The sequence below is a fragment of the Harpegnathos saltator genome, unplaced genomic scaffold, assembly GCF_003227715.2.
Source record: "Harpegnathos saltator strain DR-91 unplaced genomic scaffold, Hsal_v8.6 scaffold29, whole genome shotgun sequence".
NCBI classification, from domain to species: Eukaryota; Metazoa; Arthropoda; class Insecta; order Hymenoptera; family Formicidae; genus Harpegnathos; species Harpegnathos saltator.
In genome coordinates this window covers 96,377-108,928 of record NW_020230083.1, presented here as the reverse complement: position 1 = coordinate 108,928, position 12,552 = coordinate 96,377, and the positions used below count along the sequence as shown (strand labels likewise).

Below are 12,552 nucleotides of genomic sequence, written 5' to 3'. Positions count from 1 at the left end.
ACGAGTGATAGCAGCCCGCCTCACAGAGCATATGGCCCGGGTAGGTCCAGACCTGGATGACGGTCAATATGGCTTCCGTAAGGGCAGGTCGACCGTGGATGCGATTCAACGTCTATGGGCCCTCACGGAGGCCATCGTGCAGGAGGGCAGGTTGGCGGTGGCTGTGTTGATATAGCCAACGCGTTCAACACCCTGCCCTGAGGTAGGGTGCTGGAGGCCATGGAAGATCATTTGGGCTTCCCGCCCTACCACACGGCTGTCATCCGGGACTATTTCCGAGGTCGGTGTCTGAATTGGAAGGATGCCGATGGCAAGATACGCGAGAGGGGGATATATTGCGGGGTTCCACAGGGGTCAGTGTTGGGCCCCTTGCTGTGGAACCTCGGGTACGATCAAGTCCTCCGGTCCGCCCTCCTCCCCGGCTGTAGCATGATCTGCTACGCAGATGACACGCTCATCTTAGCCGGGGGGAAGACTGGGGGGATGCTGTAAGAGAAGAAAACTTCGCAGTGGCTTGCACTGTGCGTACCATCCGCAGACTGGGCCTGGTGGTGGCTAAAAGAAAAACAGAGGAAATTTTCTTTCACAAACGAGGAATGAAGCCACCCCAGGGACTACAGCTGCGGATGGGGAAGGTAAGGGCCGCCATTGAGGCCCGATGAAGTATCCTCACCCTGGACGGTACCTGGTGCTTTAAAGAGCATATAAGCCGCTTGGTCCCCCGATTGCGGGTAATCTCGGCTAACCTGTCCAGGTTGATGCCGAACATCGGGCGACCAAATAGGAAGGCCCGTCGCCTCCACGCTGGGGTACTGAACTCAGTGGCCCTTTATGGGGCCCCAGTGTGGACAGAGGCCCTGGCCGTCAGCCGTCCGTTACAAGCGCTCTTGCGCAGAGCGTATAGGACGGTGGCGGTCAGGGGGGGCAGGTCATCCGGGGGTATAGAACAGTATCCCACGTGGCGACGACGGCCCTGGCGGGCATGCTCCCCCTGGAGCTCCTTGCCCTAATGTACCGAACGGTATATCGGAAAAAGGATGAGCTCCGAAGAGGGGAGTAGACGTAGCGCTCGCCAGGGAAATGCGGTGGATAAGGCACCAGGCTCGGCAGGACCTCTTCCTGAGGTGGCAAAGAAATCTGGCAAATGCCAGATATGGGAGGAGGTCCGTCGAGGCCATCCAGCCCTGTCTCCCGGAATGGGTGGACAGGGCATCGGGGACCCTGACCTTCAGAATGACGCAGGTACTCACCGGAAACGGCTGCTTCGGTGAGTACCTGCAAAGGATAGGTAAGGAACGCACAGCGCAGTGTCACCACTGCGAATATGACCACGACTCCGCGCAACACACGTTACAAGACTGCCCAGCGTGGGCAGCAGAGCGCGGAGTCGTGGTCAGGGAATTAGGCCTGGACTTATCGCTCCCCAGTGTGGTTGCGGCCATGCTGGGGAGTGAGAAAAAGTGGGAGGTGTTTGCCTCCTTCTGCGAAAGCATCATGGCGCAGAAGGAGGCGGCGGAAGAAATTCGCCGTCAGGCGGAGGGAAGGGGCAGGGTGTAACGAAGACGGCAGCGCCGTCGAGCCGAGCGCCGCTCCCCTAGTCGGGAAAGAGATGCGGACTCGTCCGAAGAAGAAGCGATTAGGGTCATGGTGGGGTTTCCCCCTCCACCACCCTAATCGCTATCCTATTACGCCTCCTTCTCCATTTCCACCCCCTCTTACATCCTACCCCTTCCCTACCCCTATCCAATCCTCCTTCCTTATTATGTTCCCTCACCATCGCTCAAGGAAGAGTCGTCCCCACCCGAGTAATGCCTCCACGCAAGGCAAAGCTCGGGAGGGGAGGGACTCAGTCGGGAGGAACGACGACGGCCAGTGCCTCGGCACAGGTCATCGCTGCCGTAAGGGCAGGAAGTAAAAGAGACTGGCGGGGGATGGACAACTCCCCTCCAGTCAACCTCCGATCCCCAAGACGGGAATCGGATGAGGTCGAGCGGGGGTAAGGTGAAAACAATTGTTGTCAAACCACCCTCCCCCGAGCCTCACTTGGTTCACACTCGTGGGAGTGTGGGTAGGAAGGAAGGGGGGCTAGCTTCTCCCTTGCCTATAAAACAGGCACATAAATGCCCGGCGGCTAGGGCATCAGATTTTTCCCCCCGTAACCGCCGGGCGGGAGGGTGGGACACAGGGCGGGGTCTCCCGGTGTCCCAACCAGCCCTCCCAACGTAGGGTGGCTGGCTGATTCGGTGGGTTAGTCAGCCACACAACGGTATTTTGGTGGCGTCCCGCCTGGGGGCTGGGAACGGTGGTTGAAGCACAGGCGTTTGCCTGCTTCCCCCCTTCTCAGTCACATAGGCGGGGCGAGAGGGTTGGAGAAAGGGGGAACGGTGGTTGAGGAGTGCCTCGGCTCGCCTCCCCCTTCCTCCATGGGGAGCGGCGGTTGAGGAGAGCTCAGGCTCGCCTCCCCCCTCCCCGCTCCAACCCTCAGGGACAGACGATGAGTCTATCCGGACTCGTAGCCCCAATTGCAGTTACGTAGGCACCGGGGCTCCGATCCAAGTCCCTTCGCAGCGCCACCCGGGGAGGTTTTAGCCGGTAGGAGTCCGGCATAACCCCGGCCCTTCCCCGAGGGTCAGGGTATTCATGATGGATTTCCTCGTAAAAAAGAAGAAAAAAGGCTAGGAGAAGGCCAGCACAGAGAATCGTGGGAGTAGGTGTGCGGTCAGTGAAGGAGCATGTTTGGACTCAAACGCAGAAGGATAAAGAAAGAGGACGGAAGCCTGTCTTAACTCAGACAGATGAAGAATAGATGTCGAAATGGGGGTTCTGGGAGCGGGAGGAGACGTCGAAGGCTGACGCCTCCACCCAGGCATACGGGTGGAGGCCCCTCGTCACGCATCTGCTTCAGGGAACGAGTGCGGCCGCGGTCTTCTCCCGTGTGAGCGGGGTGTGGGAGACCGCGGGGCAAAGGAAGAGAAAAAGGAGGAAAGGGGCTGTTGTTGGAGGTGCGCCGGAGGCCGTTTCGGCCAGGGACCCCCCACCAGCCCAGGTAAATATAGGAAGGGGGAATGAGGGGAGGAAAGCTCAGCCCCTCGACGTGGCCCCCAGGGACGTGGAGGTAGGGCAGAGGGAGGAAGGAGAGGAGGGGCGCAATATCCCTCCAATCTCTCCCTATGAGGGGTAAGAGATGGTCGCCGCTGCCAACCACAGCCGCGGTCACCGTGCGCCTTCCGGAGAGGGCCTTGTATGCTGAGGCCCTCAGGAAGGCAACTGATGAGATTCCCCTCGGGGGATCTATAGATCCCTGGCGTGGACGTCGGGAGGAGCGCAGGTGGCGTCCTCATTGTTCGCGTCAGGGACCCGGACCCCGGGGGGAACAAAGCCGATCGATTGGCCGATCGGCCCCGGGAAGTGTTGCCTGGGGCCACGATTGCGCGCTTCGAACAAAAAGGGGAAGTCCGCCTCGTTGAGTTTAACGAGGCGGCCTCCCTGGATGAGGTACGAACGGCTCTGACCAAAAGTGCGGGTTGCACAGCTGGAGCCGTTCAACTCAGCCCCCTCCGTTGGGGAGCAAGAAGTCGGGGAATGACGTGGGCCCGCCTCCCACTGGTGGCCGCTGTAACTGCGGCCAGGTAAGGAGGCTTCGCAATGGGGTGGTCCGCCGTAAGTGTGAATTTGCTGGAGGCAAGGCCACCCCAGTGCTTTCGATATTGAGGCCCTGGCCACACCAGGGTAAACTGCACGGCCGCTGTAGATCACAACGGCCTGTGCTTCCGGTATAGCCGGGGCGGGCACACCGCGCGGTCGTGCAGGGATGCACCGGACTGCGCGGCGTGTCGAGCGGCTGGACCCGAGGCCAGCTATCGAATGGCCGGTCCGGCCTGCTGGCTGGCCTTACAAGCGAAGGGGGCGGCGGGCACAGAGAGCGCCGTCGCGATCGTCCCCCCAACGAGGAGCCCATTGGGGGCAGGCGTGTTTCCACGGCTGCCACGGGGGATAGTTAGATGCCGTCGGTGAGACGACGGAGGTGGGCGTGGAAACACGTCAGCAGGTATGGGTTGACTCTGGGGAGCGTCAGGGGAGGGGGGCCTGCCCTCCCTGTGTCATGGGAGGGGAGGGTGCCTCCCGTGACGCTTCTTCGGGAATGCTGCGCGACCCGGAAGGGCGATAAGGGTCTTCCTGCCCACAGTTAAGTGTGGATGGGATTTCTCCCATCATGTCCGGGGGGAATTCTCCCCCTGATGCATGCTGCTCCTGGGGGGACGTTTCTTCCTCCTGCGGTGATGGAAGAATAAGGGGTGGCGGGACAAACCGGTGGGGGACGGACCCTGCCTGCCTGCCCCCCACCTCAGACTACCCGAGGTGGGGGTGAGGGAGTGGGGCTGGACACCCCCTCCCTCGCCGACCTTGTACAGTATTGGCCAGGAAGCCGGGCAAATGTCATCTTGCCCGGCGGTGTCGCGCGTTGCAACCTATGGGACGAAGCGCTCCCCGCACGGAATGGTGGTTAAGGAGGCCTCGGATCGGGGAGAGAATACAGGCGTAGTTCCCCTGACTCCCCCCACCACGGTCCAAACGGTAGGCACCCCGCAGGGGTTTTAGCAGGTACGAATCCGGCATAACCCCTGACCCCCCCAAGGGGTCGGGGGTATCCATGAGGATTTCCCCTGCGTGACCAAAAAAAAACAGGCTTAAGCGTGTCTGAGTTCAGCTCAGGCACGTGGAGGGACAGTCCTCATCTCGTAGGCTAACCCTCCCCTTCCGTGGGGATGCGGAGGCCTAGAAAAGGAGGAGGCATGATGGAACGGCGATCAAGGAGCCTTGATTTGCGAGATAGGGACGACTCTCCCTTCCGCTCCCCCCTTTTCACCCGCTAAGTCCCGTGACTCCGTGGAGTAGTGGCCCAGTTAACATGAGCTAGTGGGTGTGCTGAGGGAAGAAGCAATAGGGGACTAATCCGGAACCCAGCACCAGTACCCAGTGGCAGGTGTCCCCCAGGAGGTTTAATGGGTGCGAGTCCCACATAACCCTGCCCTCTTCCCCCAGGAAAGGTGGGGTATCCATAATGGATTCCCCCTGGGTCATAAAAAAGTGTTCGGATGAACGATATGACTATTTTTCTTCAGTCTAATTTTGACATTGTTTCTATTCACTATTTCTAATACATCGTGTGGCCCAGTATATTGTCCTGGCTGAATGTGAGGCATGGAGCCAGGAGCGCGGTGTTCTCGCCCGGGCAGTGGGGTGCGGGAAGCAAGATCTCGCTCCCGCGCATGGTGCAAGCCATGTGCGGGAGCGAGGAGGTATGGGGAGCGACGGCCTCCTTCTATCGCGATGTAATGTCGCAGAAGGAGGCCACCGAATGGGAGCGTCGCCCCGCAGACCGCCGCAGACAGCGGCGGGGAGGGCGGCGCTCCCCGGGTATGGACAGCGAACCCGAGGGGGCCGGCCGAGGAGGAGGATAGGCCACTGACTCGCCGGGGCCACCTCCTCGGCCGCCTCGGGCTCGTCTATGGACTTGCGGGAGGAGGGGGTGACGGGTGTTTGATACCCACCCGCCTCCCCCTTAGGCGTCGGATAGGGTAGGCGAAGGGGGAGTGGAAGCCCGGTTTGGGGCTGGGTTCGACTCCCCCGCCCCCTCCTTCGGAGGGGAGCGATGGGGGAGAGGAGTGAAGCTGGATATCCCCTCCCTCCAAGTACCAGGAGGCCCACCCGGCCAGGATACCGGTCAGGGGACCGCGCCCTGGACTCCCTCAGTGAGACAGGCGTGGCTCGAGGCGAGGGGCTCCCGGAGAGCCCTGGGGTCGGGGTGTTGGGGAGGTGTTGGGGAGGGAATACGGGAGTAATTCCCTTAACTCCTCTCATAACGGTCCGAATGGTGGACATCCTGCAGGGGTTTTAGTCAGTAAGAGTCTGACATAACCCCCGACTCCCCCCAAAGAGTCCAATCCATGATGGATTTCCCCTGCGTTAACAAAAAAGAAAAAAAGTATATTGATCTTCGAATTTTCCGGGTTTAGGTTCCCTTAGCAAGAAGACAATCTCCCGGTTTAAAAGCCTGAGGATTAATTTTTTTATAGTAATAGCCTTTAGATTTTATTCGACTGACTCCGGCGTCAGTCAGATTGTCATTTTTTGTAATTGCATTTTATGTAATCGAATAAATAGCTGTATCAAGTAATCATCATATATTTTTATTTTGTCATCCTCGAGTAGTGGTTCGTTTGACGGCATTCTCGCGGGTCTATCGGAAACTAATTCGTATGGTGTATGCTTAGTGGCTTCATGTATGCAAGTATTGTAATTTTGTATCGCTAAATCTACCCATTCGTCCCATTCCTTTTCATTGGTTGCGTATTGTTTCAAATATTCTCCTAGTGCGTGGTGAGATCTATTCAAGGAACCGTTTGATTGTGGATGGAAAGCAGTTGTATGAAACCTTCGTATTCTGTAGTATTTTGCTAATTTTCTTATTAGATCGCTGATGAAATTTCTTCCTTGGTCGGTGAGCACGGCTTCAGGTGGTCCAAAAATAGCGATAAATTTCTTCACGAGTTTATCGGCTATAGTTGCAGCAGTTTGATCCGGTAATGGTACGGCTAAGCTGAATTTACTTAGTTGATCTTGCATTGTGAGGATATATACTCGTTATCATTTTTAGTACGTGGCAGTCCTACTATATCCATGGCAATTTTATCGAATGTCCATCCTGGAATATCCGTTATTACCATGGGTTGTTTAGTTTTTACTCGGACCAATTGTTTAATTGGCATTGCAGACATTGTCGAATATGACATCGGACTTCTGATTCCAAATTTTCCCAGTAATAATTCTGACGAATTCTGTTGTATGTTTAGTTACTCCTCTGTGACCTCCTACTGGAGTGCAATGCATTTCTTGAAGTATTGCTTCGCGTATATCTCTTGGTGGATATTTGATCAAGCCTTTGCAAATAATTATTCGTATGGCTGAAACCAAAAATCCTGTCTGAAGTTTAGTTTTGATATCGTTCCATGGTACATTCAGAATATATTCACTCTTGGCTACACTTATACATGGTGGACCTGAAGTTTTGCCCATCGTCGGCTGTGAGACGTTGAGAAATTGCACGCGCGAACCGGCATCAGAGTCGAACGTTCTGATTACGCTTTTGACAAAAAAGTATTCGTATCTCGTATAAAAACGGGTCGCATGTCAACAAGAAGCAACAGACGCAATCAAAATATCGGTAAAATATTAGCGATGATCGCGAGGAAATATTCAAATAATTGCGGAACGCAAATAGGCGTATATGTTCAGGTTGTTTCATCCTAAACTTCTATAGTAGAGTATCTCTAAAGTCTGACTTCACCCCTGGATTTCAGAAATGGCTTCAAATATGGAAAAATGTTTCATACAAAAGTTATATGGCTTAAAGGGGGACATAAGATAGCGATAGCGTTTTGTTTACGAATGGTGCCATTTTTTAAATATTTTTTAAATATTCACTGATCATTAATTTTCTTAAACAGAAATCCCAATTTTTTATTCTATTGTCTTTTTCTATCAATTAATTTGAACAATTTTTGCCTGAAATATTTTTTCATTTGCCTAATATTTTTTGAGATATCAGGTATAGTAAAAAGAAATCCATTATTTTTGCATGAAATTGAAGGCTTTAATTACTATAGTTAGAATGGTCCGATTTAAGTCAAATATGCGCCGTTTTGTTCAATAACTTGTTGCCATTTTGAAGGTAATTTCATTATGCCTCTCTCATAGAAGCCCTCGTCCCTATTGGCAAAAAATTGACACAGTCGATTTACACAAACCTTTCTTGAAGCGACTTTTTCACCAGTAAAATCGTTCGCCATGGACAGGAACAGATGGTAATCACTTGGTGCCAGGTCCGGACTATAAGGTGGATGCATAAGAACCTCCCAACCAAGCTCTCGGATCTTCTGGCGAGTCACTATCGATGTGTGTGGCCTGGCGTTGTCCTAATGGAACACAATTCCTCTCCTATTGGCCAAAGCTGGCCGCTTCTGGGCGATTGCTTTCTTCAGACGGTCCAATTGTTGACAGTACAGTTCCGAGTTAAGAGTTTTGCCGTAGGGGAGCAGCTCATAGTAGATAATTCCCTGCCACTCCCAACAAACACACAGCAAAACCTTCCTGACCGTCAATCCTGGCTTGGCCACCGTTTCCGCCGGCTCACCGCGATTCGACCACCGTTTTCGCTTGACGTTGTCGTAAGTGATCCACTTTTCATCACCAGTGACCAACCGCTTCAGAAATGGGTCGATTTTGTTGCGATTCAGCACCGATTCGTAGATGGAAATTCGGTCCATGAGGTTTTTTTTCGTTAACTCGTGTGGCACCCATACATCGAGCTTCTTTTGTATCCAGCCTTATTCAAATGGTTCCAAACGGTTTTTTGTGCAATCTTCAGCTCTTGGGCAATCGAAACAGTGCTTACATGACGGTCGGACTCGACAATGTCCATAATTTTATCGATATTTTCGACAACTGACCTTCCAGTGCGTGGTGCATCTTTGACATCGAAGTTACCGGAACGGAATCGACGAAACCAAAATTGCACATGATTGGCTGTTACAATATCAGGACCATAAACACTATTCACATTTTCAGTCGCCTGGCTTGCGTTCTCGCCTTTATCGAAGAAAAACTGTAAAATATAGCATATTTTCTCTTTGCTAGTGTCCATCTTTGACGCGCGCTCAAACAAAACTGAGTCAACTAATCACAAAACTGTCAAACAAGTTTTTTAGTACGAAATCTCATCTTTCTAACACCATATAGTGGAACTCGATCGGACTTATACAACGCGAGATACAGATAACTAAAGCCATCTATTGGAAAAATAATGGATTTCTTTTTACTACACCTGATATTTTAGGAAAACTTTTTCAACATATAATTTACGATATCTCGCTAATCATTTGTCGAGAGAAAAAATAGTACGACTTTTTTACTCCATTTGACGTAAAAAATATATTGTTACATTAGCGCTTTGACTTTTGTTAATTTAATAATTTCGGAATTTCCAAAAGTTGATAAGTTAATAAAAATTTGGACGCTATTGTAGCAATATATTCTAAAGACTAAATAGAATAAAAAAGTCTAATATCACTTTTTCTTGCGACAAATTGCTAACGAGATATCGTAAGTTAAATGTTGAAGAAATTTTCCTTAAATATCTTAACACTTTGCTAACCGCGTGAGCCATAGCTAACTCAACGCTTTCTACCTAGCATTTTCTCAAGTTGCTAAGAGAAAGGTAGGAGATCTCCCTCAGTTGGTCATGGAGCGACTTCGAAGTAGGGAGATTTGCCCACTCGGTCGGCAAAGTGCCCTGTGACGACGGAGCAACCTATCGAAACGATAACTTTTACGACTACGATAACGAGGCCTCCACTGTCGCCAGGACACAGTCGGTCATGACACCAGTCGAGTATCTGCTCTCGATATTACGATTACAACAACGGCCATATTTTGAGTATCTCGAAGTTATTCGCCGGAATAACTTTTTTGACCTGGAAGTGTGCGACGTTCAGAGCTCGTTACTTGTTACACGACTTTACATATACATTGAAACTAAATGAATAAAGATAAATACAGTAGTCCAAATTAGTTGAGTTTACTTTCTGCGTACAATGTATTCCATATGTCTCGTCCTAACGCCGCGTACTGTCGTCGTCGCCCAAATATTCGTTGTATTTGTGTGGCGGCGTGATCGGTTTGTACCGTGAAGCTAAATTAACGATATGCATGTCTAGAACAATTTCTCTGTTCGTTCCACTACGCGTTTGATCGATACCGCTGTCGCCACCACCATCCTGTCCACCGTCGTTGCTAGAAATTCGGAGATAAAATTCGCGCTCTGATACACCGATGCGTTGCAAGTAAATTCTCATGCGCTCGGGTTTTACAAATTCGCGTTTGAAGCGAGCGAAGTCGCCAGGTACCCAGTATTTGAACGTGTCCATGGCCGCGGTGCTGTGCGGAATGTCATCGACGTTGTCCATCGAATCCGCCAGAAAACGACCGGCCAAAGTGGCCAAAGACGTACGACTCGTGACATATTCGAAAAAGACGGCGGTGCATCACTGTCGAAATGCGTCGTCCATATTGTCCAATCGATTCGTTATAAACATGATGAACACGCCGTACTTATCCATACCGTCGTTGGACTCTAGTATCGTGAGAAACCGCGTGAGCAAGCTGTAATCGCCGCTGTTGATAGGCGATGCGCCGCTGCTACCGCTGCGATTCTTCACCAAGCCATCCACTTCGTCCATGAGCAAAACATTGCGGCCGGTTACGTGAACCAAAGCGCACATACGTTCGTATAGGATGCGCAAGTTCTTTTCCGTTTCGGAGCGATATGAGGAGAGAAGATTCTCAGCGTTCACGAACGCCAAGTTGAGTCGCAATGTTTGCGCGACTGCGCGTGCAGCCACGGTCTTGCCCGTACCCGGAGGACCGTACAAAATCACGTTGGCGCCGGCCTTCGTACGAGGTTTGCGCCCGTCTATTGAATTGTTGGTGTCGCGAGCGTTGCGTTTCGCGTTGGACGCGCTACTGTCAAAATCAAAGTACGCATTCACGATGAGACGATGTTGTTCCTCGTACCCCGGCAAGTCGTCGAGAGAAATTGAGAGACTTTCATACGGAATGTATTCATACAGTCCACGTGTATCCGTACGCGGATCCACGTCATCGCCGCCGCTGTCACCTACGTCGACGTTGTTGCGAGCATTTTCCAACCGGCGTCGCGCGGTGGCCAAGTCGCGTTCCAGATTTTGCTGTTCATAGGTATAGTTAGTGAGGTCGCCAAATCCGCTCAATTGCATCGAACGCAACAAGAGCGCCTGCATAGTTCGTGCTACCGTTTCGCGCCTCAGAAACATATGGTCGCTCGCCTGCAAACGGTCCTCGTACAGGTCCAAAAATCGTGCTACTTTGGCACCAAGGCGAACGTGGCCGTCCGCTGCCGCTCCGTTGTTGATGCTCTCGAGACGCTCGATCTTTACAGCTTCGTCGTTGTACTCGCGAATGAAACGCTGCAAGTCGCGCGTGTACTCTCGATCGTGTTGCATATTCGTCGTTGACCGTATCGCCGTCGCCATTTTGATATTTATACCGATCGTTGTTCGAATTGCGCACGCGTGACGCTGACTCATCTCGGTGGATTCATTTTTTTTCGTCGATCACTGCACGAAACGTAAGATGGTGGATCTTATGTTATGAACCAGAGAACCGAACGCGCGACTAAGCATTCACCAGATAAGTATCCGAGTTCGATGTCTGATTTCGGCGTTCCATGGATCCTATTTTTCGTATACGTTCACCAAGATATGTCAACGTGTACGAAAAATAAGATCCATAAAACGAATCAAGATCGATTATTATTTCGAAACCGTGAGCGTCCTACACATATATTACAGGACGATCATCGAACTCGGTGCTCAAGGTCTGCACACCTTTGATTAGGAAAAAAATAGGACGCGTGTGGCGTATTAGGTACACACGCTATTGACGTTGCTACGTGATAAACTAACGACATTTACGAATACGATAAAGTTGTTTGCGCTGGGGAAAGGTAAAAAATAAATGTTTTTTTATATGCATACGTTTATATATATATGTTTATTACAAATTATAACAGTCGAGATTTCCACAAGTGGCACTGTTTGGATAACATCGATAGCATCGCATACATAACATCTGTGAGAGCGCGACGTACCAAGTCCCGTTGTCTGCATGGCACGGTAAATTGTATAGGTGCGAGAAAACCATGAACCATAACTGATTTCGCTAATGCTAAACTTGACAAATTCAGTGGATTTCACACTGCGTGCGATTACTTCCTTCGAAAGAACTTTGTACCTACAAGGGTATTGCTGTCCACGTCACTATCCGTATCGTGATTCTTGGGAGCGCGGTCGTCTTCCCAACAATTCTCAAATTCATTGTGCCTGTCTCGTTCATATATACGTTCACAATGCTCATGGAAATCGAACGCTTCCTCCCATACATCGAACCCGAAAACAGTCGACATCATTATGCGTAAAGTGTTTCGCAACGCAGATCGAAATATCGTATCGTGCGAACTGCATAACAGCTCGCATCGATGTATCGGAATCCCATGTACGCAACGCATCATATCTAAAAAGACACCAAGCCTCTTGTACGACCACTGTCTTCGCGTATAAATTCTAGTATCGGTTGTTGTACTAACTAATCGTAGTATCGTGTCAGCCGCACGTTGCACCGTAGCGTATGGAGCAATAAGACTCAGTGGAGCAGCTACAACCAAATTTCCGATTGACAAACAGTACTCGAATGCATTGATCAAAGCGAAATGAATTTCTTTCCTCGAAATATCACTATTACTGTCAAATCCGTGACAAAAACGATCGTACAGTAATCGTACAAACAGTGCGCTGCAGTTGTATTCATATGCATTCTCGAATGAATTTACACTGAGTTGCGATAATTTTAGCAATTCGGGTAATATTAGTCGTATAAAGTCACGATCGCTGACAGTTT

The 12,552-nt window shown here is 51.1% G+C and overlaps 2 protein-coding genes across 2 annotated transcripts; one reads left to right on the top strand and one right to left on the bottom strand.

The window, feature by feature from the left end:
* The first annotated feature begins 1,080 nt into the window (after positions 1-1,080).
* Positions 1,081-1,557, top strand: LOC105182707 (uncharacterized). Its single transcript, XM_011140354.1, has one exon. It carries the CDS (start codon positions 1,081-1,083, stop codon positions 1,555-1,557), a length of 477 nt encoding a protein of 158 aa, XP_011138656.1.
* An 8,546-nt stretch (positions 1,558-10,103) lies between these two features.
* Positions 10,104-11,129, bottom strand: LOC112588772 (AAA ATPase forming ring-shaped complexes-like). Its single transcript, XM_025299707.1, has one exon. It carries the CDS (start codon positions 11,127-11,129, stop codon positions 10,104-10,106), a length of 1,026 nt encoding a protein of 341 aa, XP_025155492.1.
* Between the last annotated feature and the right edge of the window lie 1,423 nt (positions 11,130-12,552).

Bases quoted from the DNA above. Each gene is read 5' to 3' on its own strand.
- LOC105182707 (XM_011140354.1), top strand. From the start codon at position 1,081: ATGCGGTGGATAAGGCACCAGGCTCGGCAGGACCTCTTCCTGAGGTGG.
- LOC112588772 (XM_025299707.1), bottom strand. From the start codon at position 11,129: ATGGCGACGGCGATACGGTCAACGACGAATATGCAACACGATCGAGAG.